The sequence below is a fragment of the Dipodomys merriami genome, unplaced genomic scaffold, assembly GCF_024711535.1.
Source record: "Dipodomys merriami isolate MVZ:Mamm:240054 unplaced genomic scaffold, mDipMer1.0.p SCAF_400, whole genome shotgun sequence".
Lineage (NCBI taxonomy): Eukaryota > Metazoa > Chordata > Mammalia > Rodentia > Heteromyidae > Dipodomys > Dipodomys merriami.
Window position 1 is genome coordinate 378,847 of NW_027205605.1, and position 22,304 is coordinate 401,150.

Genomic DNA, 22,304 nt, shown 5'->3' on the forward strand with positions numbered 1-22,304 from the left:
ACCCCCTGCTCTCCTCCCCTGTACACACACACACACACACACACACACACACACACACACACACACACACACACACACACACACACACACACACACACACACACACACACACACACACACACACACACACACACACAGAGGCAGGATGCTGGGATTCGGATTCTGAGTCTACTTGTCTGAACGAATGCTGTAATTTCTTTTTCATAGCCTGGATCCATGCATAACCTGGGTCTCTTTGACCCACCCAGGGTCCTGTGGCAGTTCAGAGTAGAACCATGCACCCAAGCACTCACACACCTGTCACTCACTGGCTGCCCTCCCTCCCCGCACCAAGCCCTGACCACTCTGTAAGGCGGGAAGTGTAGATTCACAGAGAGAGCCGAACAGGCCCGGGCTCAGGAAGGCCAGCACGCCGACGGGCTAGCGGCCCTTGCTGTTCAGTGACCCCAGCACTGCTTGAGGCCCGCCTCCACAGTCCCGTAACCCTCTCTCCAGCCACTGCCCTACGCAGCCTCATTAAATCACCTCAAGGGAGGAAAAAAACAGTAACACTCAAGGTTTTAATGAGCTACTAGTACGGTTTTGGATTTTTTTGGCCAGTCCTGGGGCTAGAACTCAGAGCCTGGACACCATCCCTGAGCTGCTTTTGCTCAAGGCTAGCTCTCTACCACTTGAGCCACAGTGCCACTTCCAGACTTTTCTGTGTATGTGGTACTGAGGAATGGAATCCAGGGCTTCCTGCATGCTAGGCAAGCACTCTTACCACTGAGCCACACTCTCAGCCCTACTGGTACGTTTAATATCCAGAAATAAATACATGAAGTTACAATGAACAACACCTGCTCCTCTTTACCCAGAGGCCCTTCTGCCTTCTGGGCCCTCAGAGCCTAGGATAACTCCTCAGGCCCCCAGACTCCAGGAAAGGAAGTCCCCACTGGAGGCTGGCTTGGAGGGTGGGAGGGGCCAAAGGCAAACCTTTGGCACTGACTGGTTGGATGGGGAGGGAGGGGCCCAAGACAAACTTGGCACTGTTAGGGAATGGGGCCGGACAGAAACCTCAGATCCAAATCCCCCTTCCCACAGGGGTCCCCGGGAGATACTAGTCTCCCGGAGGAGCCCAGCTAAGCTCTGTGATAAGACCTACTTCACCTCCAAGGGGGCTTTGGTTTCGGGGTAGCCGCCCGTGGCTGGGGGGCAGCTGGCACTGAGATACTGGCAGAGCGAGTCCGGGGAGAGAGCGGGGGGCGCCCGCAGGCCAGCCCCGCGGTGGAAGGCCTGGGGTCCAGAGGCCCATTGGTCTGGAGGGTGCTGGGGCGGTTGAGGTGGGTGACAGAAAACCCATCCAGGGACGACTTCTGGGAGTCAGCGGCCACACCCAGCTCCGTCTTGGAGGTGCTGGCCGGGTGAACGGCTCTCAGTGGGGTGTTCCTGGGGCGGGGTGAATGGCCGCTCCTGGGCGTAGCTGGTGGTGTCCAGAAGAGGGCGTGGAGCTTGGCAGGGTCCCCTTTGGCCATCCGGGAGGCCTCACAGCGCACACCCCCAGGCGGGGGGCCGAACAAGGACTCATCACAGAAGGTCGGGGTGTGACGGACGAGCCTGGCAGGGGAAGAGCACCACGGTGACTGGGGCGAAGGACCCCTAAAGCCCTCAAGAGCCACAGCCCCCGAGGGTTTTGCTGCCTAACTTCTCTCTAGCAGCGAGCATCCAGGGGAGAATTCCAGGGGCGCACAGGGGCAGCTATTGCCCCTCCCCCTCCCCCTCTCTCCTTCCTCCCCCTCTGTGGACAGCAGACAGGTCAGTCAGCACTGGCAATCACATTCTCAGCCTGGCTTGCAGGCTACAGGCCTGTCCTGCCCGGCAGTCACTGGACACCTGACACGGGAACTGGGTCCTGTTTTTTATGCCATGGATTGAATGTACCCCCCTCCCCCATGCAGACATTCTGACACCATCTGACCATACTTGGACCCAAGGCCTTCAAGGAAGTAAATTAAACTAAGTCATAAGAAGGGGGCTCTAATCTAATAGAACTGGTACACGTAGGAAGAGACACTGGGGGGGGCCACAGAAATGGAGGGACAAAGGGTAAACAAATGCAACAGCAGTACTCACTAGACACTCTGTTGGCAATGAATTGTACAATTTGTGGATGGGGACAGGAGGGAAAAACTGGGGGAAAGGGAGGGAAGGGGTAACATGGTCCAAAAAAGGAATGTACTCTTTACCTGGTTTATATAACTATAACCCCTTTTATATTACCTTTGTAATAACAATTTTTTAAAAGATTTCTAAAAAGAAGAGACACCAAGCCAAGCACGGTGATGCACACCTGTAATCCCAGCACAAAGGATGACCCAGGGCGGGTTGCTGGTGGCTCATGCCTGTCATCCTACCTACTCAGGAGGCTGAGAGCTGAGGATCGCAGGCAAGAGAGAGATTCTTTTCTCCAATGAACCACCAGAAAACCGGATGTGGCACTGTGGCTCAAGTGGTGGAGCGCTAGCCTTGAGCTGAACAACTGAGGGACAGTGCCCAGGCCCAGAGTTCAAGCCCCACAAGCAACACCACCACCACTAACAACAACCACAACAAAGACTGACACAGAAGAGCACCTGAGTCCTCATCTATAACGTCTGGACATGCAGTTCACAACCTCACAACCACCAACACTCCGTGGTACTGGGAATTAAACCCAAGGCCTCATGCCCATCAACCATGCTTACCCTTGGGCCACATCACCACACCCTTTTTATATTGAGAGGGGTCTAATTCAGTTAACTTTATGGGGTGGGGAGGGAGTGTGTCTTGAACTCATTAGATTCTTCCTCCACAATCTCTGAGTAGCTGGGGTTACAGAAGTAAATCACCACACCCAGCTACCACCAACATTTACTGAAACCTTCTTTAAGTATCGGGTTACTGTGCCAAACACTACATTTAATCTCTCCACAATGCTGCCTGGGTTAAGGGGATCATTGGCCTTGTTTTCTACAAAGCAGCTGCAGCTCAGAGAGGTCAAGGTGTTTGCCCAAGGTCACACAGCAGGCAAAGAACAGGCTGTAACAGGAACCCAGTGGCTACAGAGAACAGGAGTGCCGGTCCCCGCTGTTACCTGTATTTGTTCTTCTTCCTTGGTGTGAGTGTTGGGGTGCTGCCCCTGCAGGGGGTAGCCTCACTGCACCCCGGGGCTGCAGATGCCTGTGAGACTCCTGTGCTACTTCCTCTACTTCTGTTCTTCTTCTGCACCCAGGGTGGATCAAAGTCTGGTGGGGCAGGCCGGGTGCCTGCAGGGCTGCCAAACAACGTCTCATCCACGTAGGACTCTCTGGCCTTTGCCCGGTAGCCTGGGCATCGGTGCTGAAGGTGGAGGGTCTGCATGCCAGCGCCACGAGCGTCTTCACAATGCCAGGGGTCCCCGGTGCCAGCAGGTGCACTCTGCCTTCCAGGTCCCGTCTCCAGGGCTCCCTGTGACAGGGGTCAGGTTGGCTCAGACCACAGCAGTGCTAGGGTGAAGGAATCTACGTCTTCTCAAAGGGAAGCTGGCCCTGCAGACTCCTGGGAATGTTTGAGGACCTTGGAGCTGTCATGATGGGAAAAGGGGTGCCAGGGCTAAATATACAGTGAATAAACAAACACAAACTTCTAGCAGCCAGCCTGTACTTATACATAAGTATGTTGGTGCCAGGCCTTGGGGCTTGAACTGAGGGGGCTGGGCTCTGTCCCGTCTGCTTTGCGCTCAAGGCTGGTGCTCTACCACTTGAGCCACACAGCTCCACTCCTCACGGACTTCATTGCCCGCGGGTAGCTTCCAACTGCGAAGCTCAGATCTCAGCCTCCTGAGAAGCTAGGATGACAGGCCGGAGGCACACACACGGCCCCAGCCTCCACACATATCCTTCTGAACACCAACCAGAAATCAAACTAATTATGGTGGGAGGGAGAGGCAGCCAGTCTCTCTTCCTTCCCCGCTGCCCCAACCCTACGTCGGTCTACACACGGGGTGGGGGGGTCCCACGTGTACCTCGGGGAGAGAGCTTTAGCCGCATCGTCTCCTTGGATCCTCTCAGCAGCCCGGGACGGAGCTGGGAGTCCCTGCGTCCTGCAGATCACCGATCCGAAGCTTCCGAGGGCAGGATCGCAGGTCGGGCCTCTCGGAGGGCATGGCGGGGAGGGGAGCGCGCCCTGCTGCCCGCACCCAAGTCAGCGCGGGGTCCCCGCGCGCTCGGGCTGCTTTCCTACCTGCGCATCCTGGCTTGGGGGGCGTCGGATGCAACCTCGGGCGCGCCCTCGGATCTCCCGGCGGGGCCCAGGTGGGGGTGCAGCCGAGGTCCTAATCCGCGGCCCCGAAAGCCCGGGAGGAGATCGGGCGGCCCCGGCAGCGCAGGGGGTCCCGGCCACGCTCGCGGCACCCCCCCTCCCGCAGGCGGGCAGCGCAGCCCGGGCGCGAGCGACCCGCGTCCCCGCCGCGCAGCCAGGCGCCGCCGGGACCATCCGCGCGCCCGGCGGGGGAGAAACCTGGCGCTGACGTCCGGCGCTCCCCGCCCCCCCCCGCCCCGCGCGCGCGTGCGCAGATGGTACGTCCCGATGCCCCGCCCACTTCCGGGTTTGGAAGCCTCCCTTTCCCCGCATGGCGGCCGGCGAGCGCACAGCGGCCGGACCGCGGTCGCGAGCGGCCATGGCTCCCAAGAGGAAGAAGAAAGGGCTCCGGAAGCGCCGGGGCGCGGCCTTCCAAACCAGCCGCAGCGACTCGGAGGACGGCGAGTTCGAGATCCAGGCGGAGGATGACGCCCGGGCGCGAAAGGTAGGCGCGCGGGGCCCGGACGCGCGGCGGGGCCTCAGGCTCCCCGGGGGAGGCGCGCGGGGCCCGCGGGTCCGGGGCGGGGTCCCGGCTCGCCGCCCGCGCACGTGTCTCGAGGCCCAGCCCTCCCGGGTCCGGGGTTGGGGCGCTCGGCCAGCGGCTCTTCTGTCAGTTTTGTCCACGCGCCCTCATTGGCTGTCTTCGCCCAGGGGGCGGAGCCCGGTTACCAGCCAGCCAATGAAAAGTGCGGATGCGACAGGTCTGACTTTTGAGAGTTTGAGGCTGTGTTGAGAGTTGGAGTTTGAGGCCAGCGTACCCCCTTACCCCCACCCACCCCCTGGAAGTTTAACAACAAGCCTGAAAATGTTGACTGTCTGCTAGGTCTCCACCTGTACAAGTTTATCATGTGGTTCTTAGAAAAACTCTGTGGCCTGCGTAATTCTGTTACCCCCATTAGCAGAAGGGAAACTGAGTCCTGGGGGTGGTTTAAGAAACTTACCCAAGACCTCACAGTGGGACAGCCAGTGCCATTTCCACTATGGAGTGCCGACTGTATGCAAATGGGAGGAAACTGGAGGCATCAAGTTGGCAGAAGGGCTGCAGCTCAGGCCCTGGAACAGAAAGACCAAGTCTAGAGATGAGTAGGTGAGCATTATGTGAAGACAGGGCACCTCAAGGCAGGAAGCCAAGGAGACTTCCCTCCTCAGCCGCCCTCTCCAGTGCCCTGCCCCTCAGTAGGGATGCAGTGCTTGGGGATGATGAAGAGCTTAGGGTAGGCAGGAAGGAGCTTTCATAGGAGAGGTATAAATCTCACAGCACTGGCTGTGAGATGGGAAGCAGTCGCTAAGCTTGCTTACTTGCTTGCTTGGTTTCTGCCTTTCTTTCTTTCTTTCTTTCTTTCTTGTGTGTGCTTGAACTCAGGGCCTAAAAGCTGTCCCTTGGCTTTTTATCTCACAGCTGATGCTCTCCCATTTGAGCCACAGCTCCACTTCCAGCTTTTTGGTGGTTCTTTGGAGATAAGAGTCTCATGGTAGCTGGGCAGAGGAGGCTCACGCCTGTAATCCTAGCTGCTCAGGAGGCTGAGATCTGAGATCATGGTTCTAAGCCAGGCCGGGCAGAAAAGTCCCTGTGAGACTATTATCTCCAATAGTGAATTACTCGAAAAAGCCGCAAGTGGCGCTGTGGTCCAAGTGGTAGAGTGCTAGCCTAGAGCATTCAAGCCCCAGGACCAGCAGAAACAAAACAAAAGTCTCATGGACTTTCCTTCCTGGGCTGGCTTCAACCCACAGTCCTCAGATCTCAGCCTCGTGGGTAGCTAGGATAACAGGCTTGGGCCACCCCCTAAGCTTTGGTTTTAAGGGTGTGTTCACCATTGAAAGGCAGGCTGGAGGTTCCCCAGCGCTTCCAGGCTGTTGGTCCCTGCAGCCTTAGTTCTTGGATGCAGTATTTGAGACCTGGTCCTCCCATATCCCAAGCCATGTGCTTCCGAGTATCTGCCCACAAATAGAACTGATCTCTGTGCCCCCTCCCCTGGCCTTTCCCTTCCTGGCAGTTCAGACCTACCATCTGAGCAAGTGATGGTGGAGAGTGGCTTTCTCATCTGCCAACACCAGGACTGAGCCGGGATGATTTCAGATGCTAGGGTATACCGTGTATGTAACTGCGCCTTGCCTCTTACATCCTGGCAGTAGCCAGCAGAAAAGCAGAGACAGTCTGTGTGAAAGAAGAAAAGGTTTATACAAGTTGAATTCACAACTTTTGCCTGTCAGTCATTATCTTACATGGGAAATCCTGCCATCTCAGATTGGGTTATAAACGAAGCCAGGCGTGGCAGCTCATCCCTGTAATCCCAGCACTCAGTGAAACAGGGGGGTCACAAGTCCAAAGCCAGCCTGGCTTCGTAGCAGAATATGCCATCTGCCTCAAAAACATCTAGCATAAGAAGTATAAGTCGGGCTGGGTGCCCATGGGTCATGCCTATAATCCTAGCTACTCAGGAGGCTGAGATCTGAGGATCATGATTTGAAGTTAGCCTAGAAAGAAAGCCCATGAAACTCTTATCTCCAATAAACTACTCAGAAAAAGCCAGAAGTGGCTCTGTGGCTCAAGTGGTAGAGTGCTAGCCTGCAAACAAAAGAGGCTCAGGGACAGCGCCCAGGCCCAGAGTTCAAGCCCCAGGACAGGTAAAGAAAAATAAAAAGTATAAACTGAACTTTTCAGGATGTTCAACATTTTATGTATCTAGTGCAGCTCAAGAAGGATGAACATAGGAAGAAGTTTTTGGTTATTCTAGAATTCTACAGAAAAAAGCACCATACCTAAACACAGATTTTTTGGGGGAGGCTGCTGTGGATTGAACCCAAGCCTTGCATGCAGCACCAAGCATACACTCTGCTGAGTGCTGTTCCTCCAGCCCCAGGAGATGTTTTTGTTTTATATCTATTTACTTATTTAGTGCTGGTAACCAGTACTTGCATTTGGCTATCACTAGTAAATATCTGACATTTACTTGTATATAAATCTCACTTTATAGCTGTTTGTGGCTAGCATTTTTTTCTCTTGATAGCAGTTTTTATATAGAAAAAGATTAGAATCTTGGAGGAGACGGTTGAAATAGTGAAGCAAATTAGAGTCCAAAATGGGAAAGGAACAGAAAAGTCAAAAGGTGGAAAGGAGAGTGGAAAGTCCGCGTAGATACAATGAAGTGAAATGAAATGCTTAGCTATAGAGTCTGCCAGCGCACCTTGAGCTGGGCTCAAGGATCATGTTTGCAGAACTCAGAACCAAAGGCTAGAGGGAGAGGCTGCTTTCTGAGTCCTGAACTCTTGGAGCAGAGGCCTGTGGGGGGCCCAGGCTCTTACCTGAGGCCTTGCAGCTTGAACCCGGCAAAGTTGGGATCCTGAGCCTGCTGTCTATTTGAAGAGCCCACTCTGCACCTCGGCCCCAGCCCAGCCCAGTCCAGGAAGCTGTTGACAGAGAAGCTGTGTGATCCCTTGGAGAGACAGGAGGACAAGAGGACAGACCCCTCCCCAAAGGTGCTCAATGTTGGTGTCTTCTCTGTCCTTCACTTCCAGTATGGCCCTGACAGAGCACTGCCTGCCTTCCCCACTTCCGAGTGTACCTCAGACGTGGAGCCCGACACCCGGGAGATGGTGCGAGCCCAGAACAAGAAGAAGAAGAAGTCTGGAGGCTTCCAGTCCATGGGTGGGTAAGGGAGCTGGGCCTCTAGGGCTTTGGGGCAACAGGAGGTCATCCTGACCTCTGCACTTGGTTACTAATGTCTGTTCTGGGATTTGTTGTTTTTGTTTTTGTTTTGTCGGTCGTGGGGCTTGAACTCTGGGCTTGGGTGCTGTCCCTCAGCTCTTCAGCTCAAGGCCAGCACTCTACCGCTTGAGCCACAGCACCACTTCTGGTTTTCTAGTGGTTTATTGGAGATAAGAGTCTCACGAACTTTCCCACCCGGGCTTGCTTTGAACCGTGATCCTCAGATCTCAGCCACCGGCACCCGACTTGTTCTGGGATTTGGACAGCAACATCGGGAGGTTATTATGTTCTCTGCACTTGATTAAGGATGTCTGCCCTGGGCTCAGCATTGTGGTATAAGTTTGGTCTCTAATCAGTCGAGACCTTCTAGTGTGTTTGGGGGCAAGTCACAGGCCTGAGGCCAGGAGAACAAATGGAAGCAGAGACAAGGAGGGCTTACTACCTGGCAATACAGTTTTTCAGAGGAGGAAGGAGAAGGCCAGAACACCTGCTAGCAGGAAAGGAAACTGCTCTAAACACAGCAGCAGCTGCTGGAGCAGGGATTGAGAACGTGAGGAATTAGGAAACTGATGAGCTCTGCCCACCAGAGTATTAAAGCAACAAGGTGAATTCAACCTTAAAGAAGAGGAGGGGGAGGCACGGTGGTGCCTGAATATAAGCCCAGCACTGGGGAGGATATTGGGAGAATGCAAGACAAACAGGTGACTCTGTCCCAAAGCAACAGGTGAGGAAGAATGTCCCAGTCAGAATCCAAAGAAGGTCCGAGCCCCACCCTGTGTAAACCCCCACCATCTTATTTAATCTTGTAGTTTCTGCCCTGTCTCTATCTGTTCTTCTCATTGTTCATTGACTATACGGTCTTTCTTTCATCGTGTAACATTTCCTGTGACGCCTTGTGTCCCAGGCTTGAGCTACCCCGTGTTCAAGGGCGTCATGAAGAAGGGCTACAAGGTGCCCACACCCATCCAGCGAAAGGTGAGGGACTGGGAGGGCCCAGAGGGCTGGGGCAGGGGAAAAGGAGAGGCTGGGAGGGCCCGGGGATCTGGGCAGACCCTGACAGCACCCCCACCGGTGTCCTGCAGACCATCCCGGTGATCCTGGACGGGAAGGACGTGGTGGCAATGGCACGGACGGGCAGCGGCAAGACCGCCTGCTTTCTCCTCCCCATGTTTGAGCGGCTCAAGGCCCACAGCGCCCAGACCGGGGCCCGGGCCTTAATCCTCTCACCTACCCGGGAGCTGGCGCTGCAGACTATGAAGTTCACTAAGGAGGTATGTTGGGGTGCTGGGCGTATACCTGGGGGTACAGCTGGGGCCGGCTAGGAGCTGTGGGCAGACCGCCGCAGCCAGCCTCCCCCTCCCCCAGTGCCTCTCTCTCCCTTTCTCCACAGCTGGGCAAGTTCACCGGCCTCAAGACGGCCTTGATCCTGGGCGGGGACAAGTAAGGGTCCCCTAACCCCATGCTGCTGTCGCTCTACAAGCACTTCCATGGTCTTAGTAACAGAGAACCTCTGCGTGTTTTTACAGCCAGCCAGGGAGGGGGGTGAGGAGTGTGGAGACAGCCCAGCCTGGCATGGCACTGGCTCCTGGCTCCTACAGACATCCCAAAAGATCATGGATACTCCCAAAAGGTTTTAGGCTGGTAGGAATCAGGGAACCTGTGTGTGGCAATTCCAGGGTCAGCTGCTAGGTGGCACTGTGGGGAAAAGCAGCTTTGTTGCTTGCAACCAAGGGAGCCAGGTAGTTCATCTCTGGTCAGGACAGTGTCTCAGCCAAGCCTGGGTTCTGCTCTTGGACTTGGTATGTGGGCACACACAGGGACATTTGGTTACATGAAGGGGACATCTGTGCTGTCAAGGTGACTCCCCTTCTCCTCCCCAGAATGGAAGATCAATTTGCCGCCCTGCACGAAAATCCTGACATGTGAGTTTGTGCATTTGGGCTCCCTTCCCACATGCCCAGTGGCCCCAGCCCAGGGTGACCTGGCCTACATACTCCCTTCCAGAATCATTGCTACACCGGGCCGGTTGGTACACGTGGCCGTTGAGATGAACCTGAAGTTACAGAGCGTGGAGTATGTGGTTTTTGATGAAGCCGACAGGTGAGGCCTGGGTCTCCTGAGCCCTGTCAGAGTTGACACCGGATCTGGAGAGCTGAAGAGGGTTTTGCCCAGAGGCACTCTGGTGGCTGCACCCGATCTCCAGATGTGGGCTGGGGTGGGAGCTGATCCTGGGGTACCACGGGGTTTCATGTTGTTTAATAAGGACTGAAGAATAATAAAAACAATTAGCCTGTGGTTTCAAAGACACTAAACACAAACTTGGGGGAGCATGGGCTCCAGATCCAGGCAAGATAGGATCCAGGGCTGGCCCCACCCCTTTTCCGTGAACTCATTGGGGTCTGGGGGCCTGGCTGCCTCATACACAAGGTGGAGAGAACATAGGAGCCCCCAGGGCTGCAGCAAGGACCCCGCCTGTGCCTGCACAGACCTTGGCTGCACTGGTGTAGTTAGGGAATTTGGAAGAGATGGACAGGACACCAGGTCATGGCTGCCGGGACCTGCTGGGGCCGTGTGCAGCTTGGCTGTGATAACGGCGCCAGGCTGTACACGTGGCAGAGACTGTGCGGCCCAGGGTGCTTCAGACCTTTCCTGACCCTCCTGCCCTCCGCACTCCACCCCTTCCCAGGCTCTTTGAGATGGGCTTTGCCGAGCAGCTTCAGGAGATCATCAGCCGCCTCCCTGGGGGCCACCAGACGGTGCTCTTCTCCGCCACATTGCCCAAGATGCTGGTGGAGTTTGCCCGGGCCGGTGAGCAAGCTGGGGTGGCACTGGAGTTGGGGTGGGGCGGGGTCCTGTCCCTCCATAACTCCTCTGCGGCCTCTGCCTCCCACCACAGGCCTCACGGAGCCCGTGCTCATCCGCCTGGACGTGGATGCCAAGCTCAACGAGCAGCTGAAGGTGAGTCAGGACCCAGCGCCCTCCCCAGGGGGAGGTCAGGTTCACAGCCAGGACCCCTCGAGCCCACCTCCTGGCCTCTCTCTTCCCCACAGACCTCCTTCTTCCTGGTACGCGAGGACACCAAAGCCGCCGTGCTACTCTATCTGCTCCGCAACGTGGTGCGGCCCCAAGACCAGACAGTGGTGTTTGTGGCCACGAAGCACCATGCTGAGTACCTGACTGAGGTGAGCAGGGGGGCGGGGCGCAGGGGGCAAGGGGGCCTGGACTGTGTTGGGAAGGCCCTGCCTGGCTTTGGTGCTGTCATCTGGCGCTTGCGTGCATTTCCAGGGGAGGCCAGCAGGGGGCAGCACCAGCACAGATAGCAGTGAGGCTTTTTACCGGGGAAATTGGAAAAGGCGCCCTGACATCACAAGACAGTTAAAAACTGAGGTGTAGCTGGGTACCTGTGGCTCATGCCTATAATCTTAGCTACTCAGGAGACTACGATCTGAGGATCACGATTTGAAGCCAACCAGGCAGCAAAGTCTGTGAGACTCTTAATATCTAACCACCGAATAACCTGGAAGTAAAGCTGTGGTTGAAGTGGTAGACTGACAACCTTGAGGAAAGAAGCTGAGGGGCGGTATCTAGGCCCTGCGTTCCAGCCCCAGAATTGGGCAGTAAAGGAGGTTTTATCTGCCCGCAGTGAGCTGTCTAGAGCGCCCTTAGCATGGTGCGTGCCATGTAAGCCTCTGCTCCATGGCCCTCTGCGCACATGTGGGCCCCATAGTTTCCTGGGCTTCTTTTTGTTCATGTGTAGCGAGGCCTCTGTCCCCAGGCAGCAGCAGGAGCGTAGAAACCATCAGGTGCAGAGAGCAGTTAACACTTCCTCCATGCTCTCGTGGGTGCATTAACCCCTGTGGCCCCTGGCACCCAGATGCAGTTGGGCGAAGCGTCTCCCCTTGCCGCCAAGGAGGAATTAGCCATGGGCAAGTTTGGTAACTTCCCCAAGATCACAGATGGCTAGTGACAGCCTCAGGACAGGCTGGTATTCGCCACTTCTCTGAGGGCCCAAGCCCTCTGCCCATGCCGTCTCCTTTGGTGCTCAGAGAGCCCTGCGGAGCTGGGAATCCAGCCAAGGGTGCCAGGCCCCCAGCTGCCGCCTCTCAGCTCCCCCCTGCCTCTGGTTCCACACAGCTGCTGACGGCCCAGCGGGTGAGCTGCACCCACATCTACAGCGCCCTGGACCAGACGGCCCGCAAGATCAACCTCGCCAAGTTCACGCACGGCAAGTGTTCGGCCCTCATCGTGACCGACCTGGCCGCCCGCGGCCTGGACATCCCACTCCTAGACAACGTCATCAACTACAGCTTTCCCGCCAAGAGCAAGCTCTTCCTGCACCGCGTGGGTAAGGCCCTGGCTACGCACGCACACGGAAACTGAGGCCCAAGGAAGGGTCCAGGGAGGACAGGACACTCAGGAGGGCCTCTCCCTCTCTCATTCCCCAGACCTGTGCCTCTTCTGTCTGCCCTACTATGGGACATGGTGACAGTGCCATCTAGCCAGCACTTCGTTCTCTCAGCACCAGGGCCTGGTCTGTAGGAGGCAAGCGCCCTGCCACTGAGCCACGGCTTACCTCCCAGAGCCATGTTGGCTCCTAGTGGCCCAGTGGCCATGGTGGACTGTTCCCAAGTGGGGACAGCAGCTCAGGGCGGGCCCAGGCTTGGCCTGGCATACACATCCTGCAGTTGGCCTGGGCCAGTCCTGTAGGAGTTGGGGGTCCTTGTTCATTTTTGGTGGTGCTGAGAATTGAACCCAAGGCTTGGGTGGGTCAGGCAGGCACCCAGCTGCTGAGCCGCACCCCCAGCCTGCGGTTGCTTTCTCTCGCTGACGTGGAACCATCTCCTCCCACAGGCCGTGTGGCCCGGGCTGGCCGAAGCGGTACGGCCTACTCCCTGGTGGCCCCCGATGAGGTCCCCTATCTTCTGGACCTGCACCTGTTCCTGGGCCGCGCCCTCAACCTCGCACGGCCACAAGAGGAGGCCACGGGTGAGCAAGCCAGGCGGGGCCGGGGCGAGGAGAGCGCAGCCACTGGTGCTCTGTAAGCACCGATTTCTTCCATGATGATTTCAAAGCTGTGATCCTGGGACTCGAGGTGGGGAGGCAACGCGGGGGAGACAGGACCACAGGCCACAGAAGGTCCCTCACTGTGGCCCGTGGCGGGCAGGTGCTGTCAGCACGGACGGCGTGCTGGGCCGGGTACCGCAGAGCGTGGTGGATGACGAGGACGGCGGCCTGCGGAGCGCGTTGGAGGCGTCGCTGGAGCTGCGGGGCCTGGGCCGCGTGGCGGAGAACGCGCAGCAGCAGTACCTGCGCTCGCGGCCCGCGCCCTCGCCCGAGTCCATCAAGAGGGCCAAGGAACTGGACCTGGCAGGGCTGGGCCTGCACCCCCTCTTCAGTGAGTCCGACGTGGAGTGGGAGTGCTGTTGGGAAGACAGGCAGGCCCCGACATCCCAGCCCAACCCGTCCCCCCCTCTCCCCTCCAGGCTCGCGCTTCGAGGATGGGGAGCTGGAGCGGCTGAGGCTCGTGGACAGCATTAAGAAGTACCGTGCCCGGACGGTGAGTCCCGTGCTGCACACCTGCAGTTCTGGAGTCCACTCCAGAGCCTAGAGTGACCCTGCGGGGGGGGGGGGGGGGGGCTTCCCTCTGAGCTCACCGCCAGTCAGCTCTCTGTGGGTGTCTCCAGAGACCAATCTGTCCTGGAGAGTCTGTCCCTGAAGTGCACAGCAGGTCCCAGCGGTAGGCAGAGACCCCCCCAGGGGCTGTGGGCTGTCTGCACCCTGTAATGGTGAAATGCAGAAAACCAACAGCAGATGAGATCGGGAGGGATGCCCAGGAGGGTGCAGTCGGCTGGGGGGGGGCAAGGGGGGGGTTGGCTAACGGGATTGGGGGCCAGAAGGACGCGGGCAGGTGGGCAGTGGGGTTGGCTAACAGAATTGGGTCTCCTCCACTCAGACCATCTTTGAGATCAACGCCTCCAGCCGGGACCTGAGTTGTCAGGTGATGCGCGCCAAGCGGCAGAAGGACTGCAAAGCCATCGCCAACTTCCAGCAGGGCCGGCAGGAACGGCGGGAAGGTCCAGCTGGCCCGGCCCCAAAGGAGGAGCAGCCCGAGAAGGAAGAGGAGGATGCAGGGGAGAGTGTGGAGGTTGCTGCCGCCCACCACCGCCGCGCGGCCCGATCCCCCGGGGCTGGGGGAAGCCCGGCAGGCCACATGCAGGGCTCTGGGCAGTAATTCCCATCTCCCAGCCGCTGTGTGTGGAAGCGGAGCTTCGGCCTCCGTGTGCATTTAGGGGCGTGGCGCGCGTCCACCGCCCAGCCGGAAGCCCCAGGGGCCAGGTTCAGACCGAGCAGGGCGCCAGCACCATACACCTGCGCTCAGAATTCACCTCTGAAATGTCCTGGATGGGGGGCAGTGCTCCTAATGGAGCTTGGGTCTCATGCTGTCCCTCCGGCAGGGCCGCGCAGGTGCCCAGCTAATGCATAGAAACCCAGGCTTCAAAAGTTCCTGGAAGCCCCTCCTCCCCCCATCGGCTCTGCCTGGGCCAGCGGGCACAGGGAGGCTGGGCAGACGCCCCAGCTGCAGGCATGACCCCGGCCCCCCATTTGCAGGCCATCTTCTCAGAGGTCGTGGGCAAGAAGCGGCAGACTGCAGGCCCCAGCAGAGGAGCCAAGAGGCGGAGGGAGGAGAGGAGACAGCAGGACCAGGACTTCTATGTCCCCTACCGACCCAGAGACTTCGACAGCGAGCGGGGGTGAGTGGCTGGGGCCCCCGCGGGGCAAGCGAGATTGCCGAGCCCCCGTTAACCCTTCTCTCCCCGCCCTCCAGCCTGAGCGTCGGAGGGGCTGGGGGCGCGTTTGAGCAGCAGGTGGCCGGCGCTGTCCTGGACCTCATGGGGGATGAGGCACAGAATCTGAGCAGAGGCCGGCAGCAGCTCAAGTGGTGAGTGTGCTAGTGAGCGTGCAAGTGAGCAAGTAAGGCCCGCTTTCCCTAGGGCCAGAGGCCCTGCGCACTCCCAGGCACCTCCTGTTTGCTCACTGGTCTCTCCAGGCGGGCCTGTGACCAGCGTTGCTCAGAGTAGCCTGGCCAGGAGGACCAGCCCCTGCCCCTAACTCCCACTGGAGACCTGGGCTACCAGAGGGAGGTGGGAGGGAAAGGGAGCAGGCCTGAGCCTTCCCCAGCCCCATACAAGAGCCAGGCAAAGAAACCGCCTCCAGAGGGAAGCGTGTTCTCAGCCCACTCCCTCTCCTGCAGGGACCGGAAGAAGAAGCGGTTCGTGGGGCAGTCGGGACAGGAAGATAAGAAGAAGATCAAGACAGAGAGTGGCCGGTTCATCAGCAGCTCCTACAAGCGGGACCTGTATCCTTAGGTGCAGGGCCAGGGAGAGGAGGGGTGGTAGGCAGGGTCAGGTGGATTCAGCTGCAGCTCTTATAGGTTGGGGGTGTGTGTAGAGGAGGGGCTGGTGGGCGGGATCAAGCATCTTCCTCTAGGGGAGCTGGTGGGCGGTGTCCAGCATCTCAGCTCCTATAGGTGGGTCTGTATCCCCGAGGAGCTCGGGTAGGGGTGTCCCTGGAACTTCCTTAGCCTGGCCCCCCAGCTACCAGAAGTGGAAACAGAAACAGAAAATTGATGACCGGGACTCGGAGGAAGAGGGGACCTCTGACCAGCGAGGCCCAGCACGAAGAGGTGGGAGGAGAGGGCGTAGCCAAGGTGAGCCCCAATGTGGAGTGCAGGTAGATGAGGAGAAACTGAGGTACAGGGGCTGCAGATAGCCCCAGAGGTGGGTGGAAAGTGAGGGAGTGTCAGGGCCTGAGCCCTCCCCCACACACCCTTTCTGCTTAGAACCTTAAGGTAAAGTGACACACACAGCCGCCCTCCTCACACCCCTCCCCCCCCCCCCCACCCGTGGGCTTGTCCTGCCCCACAGGCACTGGTGGAGTAGCTCTCAGGCCCAGGTGACACCGTGGGGGAACTGGTGACTTGGGGTTGAACACATTCGCTGCATTAAGTCCCCACACCTAGAGGTGGGGCCTCAAGGTTAGGGTCTGGCTTTTCCACCTGCCACACTGCACTGCACCTACGTGTGCACTGTGTGTGGCCCCGTCCCCAGGGGCAGGGGAGGGGCCCAGCCACGTGGCAGGCAGGGAACCTGGCTACAAAAGCCAGCAGCCAAGGCAGTTGGTTTAAGGAGGAAGTTGGGGAGGATTTTTCCCTGGCATTGTGGGCTGGCAGGTGTCACCTAGGCTTGGCCCAGGTGACCACAGGTGATGGCCCAGCCTCTCAGCAGGCCGAGGTGGGATCGAAGCGGGCTATGTGGAGCTTCCCCTCCCCCCCCCCAGTGAGGGACCAAGGCCATTGGCTCATGGCCTTGCATGTGATGAGAGGAAGGGCCTTGCCCCCCCCCCCTCCAAGGGGCTCACTCGAGGTGGGAGAGGCTGGGTCACTGGGCTTCCCCTCCCCCCCAGGGGGGGCCTCTCCATGTCCTGGGTGGCTTGCTGCACACCCCCGAGGTGCTGGGGGCTGGCTGGGTCCTCAGGTTGTGAGTGATCCAGGGCTGCACCTGTTCCTATCACATCCTCTCCCCTTCACTCACACTAATTCTTTCCTGGCTCACTTAGGAGGGGGCATGGGGGCTTCTGGAGGAGACAGGAGTCACCCCAAAGTCTGAGCCCCATTCTCCATCCTGACAGGTGCATCTCAGCCCCCCGGCGGCCCTGGCAGCCGCGTGCGCTCCGAGCTCAGGACCAAGCAGCAGATCCTGAAGCAGCGGCGCCGGGCCCAGAAGATGCGCTTCCTGCAGCGCGGGGGCCTCAAGCAGCTGTCCGCCCGCAACCGCCGCCGGGCCCAGGAGCTGCGGCAGGGAGCCTTCGGCCGGGGTGCCCCGACCAAGAAGGGCAAGATGAGGAAGAGGATGTGAGGGACTGGCGATCCAGGAGTTTCTCATGATGGCTGCAGAAGTAGGCAGCCAAGAAAACCAGTGGTGCCTGGCCCAGAACACAGCAGCTGCCTCAACCAGGGTGGACACGTTGGGCAGGTCTTGAGGTGTATAGAGTTCTCCAGCAAAGCCGCGGGTCGAGACCTGAGTATGTTCTAGACTTAAGGCTTGTGGCCACATGGGTCTGCACCCTAAGGGGTTTTAATGGAATAAAGCTTTATTGAGTGCCTCTGGCAGGCCAGGATTTGCAGTCTTAGAACTAGGGGACAGGGAAACATCAGACTGAGCAAGTGAGCAGCCCGGCACGGTCCCCCCTCACCCATCTGGAGGAGGGGGTTCTGCAGGTGTCTCAGCAGATAGACCTGGAGGGGACCATGCACCCCAGCGGGCTCGCGACACTGGGAGCATACTGATAGAGGTGGTGTGTGGGGCCGAGGTCAGAGGGCACAGCCGCTCCCCCAACGTCCACACCTAGAGCTCTCCAGCCCCCACACTGCTCCAGGCTCCCTGGTACTTGTTTGGGGCTGTGAGGTCCCTCCCCAGCCGTGGGCCCAGGGTGGCCCCTTGCCGGTGCTTCTGCTCAGGCCACAGGGCAGGTGGGGTGCAGACACAGCCTTGTCCCCCATCACCGAGGCCTGCGTTTCTTGAGTGTTCGCTGTGTGGCTTCCATGAATCCTACAGCACGTGTGGCCGTGGCCGCCCCCTTTCCTGTGAGAAAACAGCTGGACAGGGCCACTCGGCCCTCTCACCGTGGGGTGCTGGCCCTCGATCTCCCCTCCGGTGCTCACCTGGGGCTGGGGGCTGGGTCTCAGGGAGGCTGGCCAGCATGGCGGAGAGGTCTAGGATGAACAGCTTCACCTGGGGGCGGGAGGCGGCAGCCCGGCTCACCCCTCAGCGGCCAGCTCCCACCCTCCGCCTCCTCCTCGGGAGATGGGGCCCCCCCTCCCCGTCCCTGGTCAGAGGGGCTGCGCGCTGGGCACCGACTGGGTCTGCCCGCCCTCTCTGGGGAGGCTGAGGTGGCCGTGGGGCCTCACCTGCTCCAGCTGCCCCTCCGTGTCCTCGAGGTCCAGCGCGGGCGGCTGCCCCTGGTGCAGGCACACCGCCTGGTACAGGCTGAGCGCCGACATGCGCAGGCGCCCCAGCAGCAGCGTCTTCTCGGCCGCCTTGCTCTGGATCTGCGCCCACTCGGCTTCCTGCGGGCCAGGGGCCAGGCCAGGTGACGGGCCTGGGAAGGCTGAGGCCGCCCCGGCCAGCCCCGGGAGGAGACCCCGCCCCGCCATGGGGAGGCCCCGCCCCGCCACGGGAGACCACGCCCCGTCCCGGGAGACCACGCCCCTGGATGAGGCCCCGCCACGGGGAGACCACGCCCCGTCCCGGGAGACCACGCCCCTGGATGCGGCCCCGCCCCGCCACGGGGAGACCACGCCCCTGGGTGAGGCCCCGCCCCGCGCACCCACTGCCGCCGGCGCCCCCGTGCCGCCTCCAGCTGCTCCTCCAGCTGCGCCCGCCGCTGGCTCTGCCGCAGCCGCAGCTCGGGCGCCTCCTCCCGCAGCCGCCGCAGCGCCGCCCGCGCCGCCTCCAGCTCCGCGCGCCGCTCCGCCTCCGCGCGCAGCAGCGCCGCCCGCGCGTCCGCCAGCCCCTCGACGCGCGCCACCAGCGCGGGCACGTCCTGGAACTGGGGCGCCGCCGCGGGACCCCCAACGCGGGCTCGGCCGGGCCTCGGGCGCCGCGGCCCCAGTCTCCTCCCCGCCGGCACCCGCCCGACCCGCGGCCCCGCGCCCCGGCCCTGGCGGTTCTTTGGCACGAGTGTGCGGACCGGAGCTTTTGCGCTCTGCTCCTTGCGCCCCAGCGCCGCGCCACTCCCGGCTTTTTTGCTGGTTCACGGGAGGTAAGAGTCCCATGGACTTCCCGCCCGGGCTGGCTTCGAACTGCGACCCTCAGCGCTCAGCCTCCTGAGCCGCTGGGATGACGGGCGTGCGCCACCGGCGCCCGGACGACTGCCAGCGATCCCCACCGATGCGCGGTGGTTCGTTTAATTCAAGCCGATTGTCGGGGCGCACGAGCGCGCACACACGCGCCCGCGCGCCCGCCTCGCGGCTCCCGCTCCTGCGCACGCGCACACTGGCTCACCTCGGGCAGCTGCTCCAGCGCTCGCTCCAGCAGGCGCGCGCAGGGCTCCAGGCGCCGCAGCCGCCTCTGCAGCCGCGCGCGCTCCCGCTGCAGCGCCTCCAGCTGGGCGCGCAGGCGCAGTGCCTCCGCCTCCAGGCGGCCCGTCCGGATTCGCTCCTCCGCCGCCCTCTGTCGCGCGCGGCCGCGCCGGGCCTCCGAGTCCTGGGGACAGCGGGACGAGGAAGCGGGGGAGCCCGGGGAAGGAGGCCGGGCGAGGGGGGAGCTGTCGCCTCCACCCGATCTCAGAATCTGAGATGAAGGCCCACGTTCCCGCCCCGCTGGGTGGGGACTTGTCCTCCGGGACCCCTCCCCGCCATCGCCACCCACCTGCAAGAACTTGTCGAAGCGCACGAAGGAGCCCTTTAGGGCCTGCTCCTTCTGCCCCAGCTGCTCCCAGCGCTGCGTCAGGGCCGCCGTGGCCGCGCGGAGCTCCTGGGGGGGGGTTGGGGTAAGGGGGAGGGGAGGGGGGCCTCTCCAGCCCCAGCCCGCCCCCCTCCTCCCGCCCCCTGCAGCCTCAGCCCGCCCCTCTCCCTGCGTGCTGTCCCAGTGCCTCTGTCTTGGCCTAAGACCTCACCTCCTCCAAGAAGTCCTCCTGGACCCCCACGTGGAGGCGGGGCTGCCCCGGCCCTGTGCCCACCCCCATGGCAGTGACCCCGGCCCCTCTGTTTTCCTCTCTAGCTTTTGGGTTTCTCCCGGGCAGGGACGAATGCAGTGCGCAGCACACGGTGCTCCTCCGGGGCGCACCGCCAGGGGGTGAAACCGGGGCGCCTCCGTGGGGAACACTTCTGGGCCTTGGGACTTGTTGGTCCTGTGCGTCTCCCCGCCTCTGCTGGGGACGGAGGTACCTCCTTCTGGGCCCTCAGACTCTGGTCGGCCTCCGCCAGCTCCCGCCTCTTCTCCAGGAGGCTCTGCCACGGCGGGAAGCGGGTCACGGTTTGCTCTGGTGGCGACCTGGAGGTGGAAGACAAGAGCCAGTGGGTGCAGCGGCTCACCCCAGCCACCAGGGAGGTGGCGATCAAGTCCGAGAGACCCCATGTCAACCAAAAAGCCGGAGGCCATGACGCACCTCTGACATCCCTTAGCTGTATGTAAGCTCCACACAACCATCGCTGGAGGAGGTTTATCTAGGGGGGAAGGGGCAGGCTGTCCAGCTGGGGTCCACGGGGAGACAGATGTCTCCTTGGTTAAGGCCAGCCCAACTCTGCCAGACCTGCTCAAAGCAGTGCTCACCCCTCCCCCCCATGCAACTTGGGTTGAACGCCTAGAACTTTCCTGGGGGGTGGAGGGAAGAGTGAACAGAAGCTGTTGGCCTGCTCTGACCTGGCTTGTCTTCTTTCCTTCCCCCATCATGGAGTGCCTCCAAAGATCAGGGTCCCAGGGACTGGGAGGGATGGGGGCCTTCCCAGACCTCTGCCCTCCCTCCCGTCCTCCCTCCCGCCTCTCCAGTTGCCCCAGCTCACCCAGGACCTTCTTGCAAGGCCATAGGGGAGTTCCGGGACAGGACCATCGCCCCGGCCCCGCCCGCCTCGCGGTGGCTTGGGGGGATCTGGAGGGGCTCGGCTCCCCCTGGGGGTGCGAGGAGTCGCAGGGGGGACTGCAGCAGCGTGCAGCTTGCGGGGACTCCCAGAAACCAGTGCAGCTTGCCCCGGTTGCCTGGGCAACCACGGGCACAACACGGCCTGGCGAAAACCCAGGCAGGAGAGTGGACACACAGGGGAGGGGCGGGGCTGGGAGCCCGAGCTGGAGGTGTGGCCTGGTGATGGAGCGCCTGCCCAGCAAGCACAGGGTGCCCAGTTCGATGGACCGCACACTGAGTCGCTCAGTCTGTTCTGCCGGCCCTCCGGGTGCCGTGGATGGAATGGTGGCAGGTGTGCGGACCAGAGGCTGGAGGGGGCTGAGCGGGCACCAGGCCCAGAGGTGTGAGTTCCAACCCAGAGGAGGACTGAATGGAGGAGAGAAGAGCGGGTGGGTGGACGGGCATGTGCAAAGGCCCTGAGGAAGTGGGTTCTGGCCCCCTCCTAGAGGAGAACAAAGGCCTATTTGTTGCAGTGTGGAGCTCAGGCTTGAAGGGCTAAGCCAGGGCTGCCACGGGCCAAGAAGGGCTACAGGTGATAAACCAGGGACCCGGGTCTGGGTGTGGGGAGAGGTGAAAGGCTGAAGAGCTCCCTGTCCTCAAGTTACTGGGGACCTCAGGAAAAAAAGTACCTTTTGCTCTGCATTCCCCTCTGTTGAGTGGGGTGCTGCTCCTGTGGGGGGGGGGTCCCCTGCCCTGCCCTCTGAGCTTCCAGCGTCTGTGCCGGTCACCCCGGGGTGGGGGTGGGAGAGTGGGAGGGGCTGCTGACCACAAGATGCCAACTCTCAGCCGGCCCAACCCTGGGCCTCTTGCCCCAGGGATTAGGACATATCCCCACCCCAGGCCCCCCAGGCCGGCTTCTCGGCCTCCCTCTTCCTCCCTCTTCCTACTTCTCCATTCCAAAGTGAGGGGGAGAAGCCCTGCCCACTGCCCCGTGGCTCTGTGCCTGAAATCTCCCGAGCCATGACAACGGAGCTTTGTGTCCGAGACAGAGAGGGCTCTCCCTGCCCTCTGATCAGCAAGCCCAGCCAGGGCCTCGTAGGAGCAAACAAGGGGGTCCAGGGGGGCAGGTTTGGCCCCTGTTTTTTGGGGGGCAGGAGGTCCTGGAGCACCTAACCCAGCAAGCCCAGCTTCAGTGCCCTGCTTCAAGGATGAGGAGGCCTGGCATGAATCAGACATTGTCCCTGACATTTAAGAGAGCAGACAAGCGTGTAAACCACGGGGAAACACACACACACACCCGGGAACCGGAGACCAAGGTCACAGATCCTGGCCTTCCAGGCCTGGGGAGGGGCCAGGGCACCGCCTCCTTCCTGCCTCTCCAGGTCAGGGAAGACTTCCTGGAGGCGGTGCCAGGCTAGGAAGGATAGACAGTGAGGTTCTTTTAGAAACCTAAGAGGAGAGGGTTTTTGTTTTTTGTTATTAGTGGTACCCGTTCTGGGGCTTGGGGCCTGAGTGCTACCCCTGAACTTTTGTGTGCAAAGCTTGTGCTCTACCACTGGCTTTTTGATGGTTAAGTAGAGGTGAGAGTCTCATGGACTTTCCTGCCGGGGCTGGCCTCGAATCA

At 60.6% G+C, this 22,304-nt stretch overlaps 3 protein-coding genes across 4 annotated transcripts; 1 reads left to right on the forward strand and 2 right to left on the reverse strand.

Moving 5' to 3' along the window:
- Positions 1–778: 778 nt before the first annotated feature.
- On the reverse strand, positions 779–4,479 carry LOC138806562 (RBPJ-interacting and tubulin-associated protein 1-like). Of its 2 annotated transcripts, none has more exons than XM_069991982.1 (3): positions 4,022–4,479; positions 3,113–3,465; positions 779–1,596 (listed from the first exon to the last, which is right to left on the reverse strand). In XM_069991982.1, exons 2-3 carry the CDS (start codon positions 3,376–3,378, stop codon positions 1,146–1,148), a joined length of 717 nt encoding a protein of 238 aa, XP_069848083.1. In that variant the 5' UTR covers positions 3,379–3,465; positions 4,022–4,479; the 3' UTR covers positions 779–1,145. The 2 variants fall into 2 exon arrangements, with proteins under 2 accessions (XP_069848083.1, XP_069848084.1); XM_069991983.1 differs by having other exon boundaries at positions 3,113–3,580.
- Positions 4,480–4,595: 116 nt separating this feature from the next.
- On the forward strand, positions 4,596–17,224 carry LOC138806563 (ATP-dependent RNA helicase DDX54-like). The gene is made up of 20 exons (XM_069991984.1): positions 4,596–4,801; positions 7,873–8,002; positions 8,967–9,037; positions 9,145–9,333; positions 9,453–9,502; positions 9,943–9,984; positions 10,067–10,162; positions 10,749–10,870; positions 10,959–11,020; positions 11,113–11,244; positions 12,197–12,407; positions 12,914–13,048; positions 13,227–13,457; positions 13,546–13,619; positions 14,016–14,207; positions 14,672–14,814; positions 14,889–15,002; positions 15,315–15,419; positions 15,658–15,770; positions 16,751–17,224. Exons 1-20 carry the CDS (start codon positions 4,628–4,630, stop codon positions 16,975–16,977), a joined length of 2,613 nt encoding a protein of 870 aa, XP_069848085.1. The 5' UTR covers positions 4,596–4,627; the 3' UTR covers positions 16,978–17,224.
- A 3-nt stretch (positions 17,225–17,227) lies between these two features.
- On the reverse strand, positions 17,228–20,807 carry LOC138806566 (cilia- and flagella-associated protein 73-like). The gene is made up of 8 exons (XM_069991989.1): positions 20,625–20,807; positions 20,010–20,115; positions 19,492–19,596; positions 19,126–19,326; positions 18,449–18,670; positions 18,030–18,188; positions 17,784–17,853; positions 17,228–17,703 (listed from the first exon to the last, which is right to left on the reverse strand). Exons 1-8 carry the CDS (start codon positions 20,669–20,671, stop codon positions 17,621–17,623), a joined length of 993 nt encoding a protein of 330 aa, XP_069848090.1. The 5' UTR covers positions 20,672–20,807; the 3' UTR covers positions 17,228–17,620.
- Positions 20,808–22,304: the final 1,497 nt, after the last annotated feature.

What these genes read in the sequence shown, in the direction of transcription:
- LOC138806562 (XM_069991982.1), bottom strand. Translation starts at nt 3,378, where the DNA reads ATGCAGACCCTCCACCTTCAGCACCGATGCCCAGGCTACCGGGCAAAG. An exon ending in AGGAAGAAGAACAAATACAG is followed by an intron (nt 1,597 to 3,112) that starts GTAACAGCGGGG and finishes TTCCCCTGCCAG; the next exon opens with GCTCGTCCGTCACACCCCGA.
- LOC138806566 (XM_069991989.1), bottom strand. Translation starts at nt 20,671, where the DNA reads ATGGTCCTGTCCCGGAACTCCCCTATGGCCTTGCAAGAAGGTCCTGG. An exon ending in GTCTGAGGGCCCAGAAGGAG is followed by an intron (nt 19,597 to 20,009) that starts GTACCTCCGTCC and finishes ACCCCCCCCCAG; the next exon opens with GAGCTCCGCGCGGCCACGGC. An exon ending in GGGGGCGCCGGCGGCAGTGG is followed by an intron (nt 18,189 to 18,448) that starts GTGCGCGGGGCG and finishes CCTGGCCCGCAG; the next exon opens with GAAGCCGAGTGGGCGCAGAT.
- LOC138806563 (XM_069991984.1), top strand. Translation starts at nt 4,628, where the DNA reads ATGGCGGCCGGCGAGCGCACAGCGGCCGGACCGCGGTCGCGAGCGGCC. An exon ending in GGGCCTGCACCCCCTCTTCA is followed by an intron (nt 13,458 to 13,545) that starts GTGAGTCCGACG and finishes TCTCCCCTCCAG; the next exon opens with GCTCGCGCTTCGAGGATGGG. An exon ending in GGCCGGCAGCAGCTCAAGTG is followed by an intron (nt 15,003 to 15,314) that starts GTGAGTGTGCTA and finishes CCTCTCCTGCAG; the next exon opens with GGACCGGAAGAAGAAGCGGT.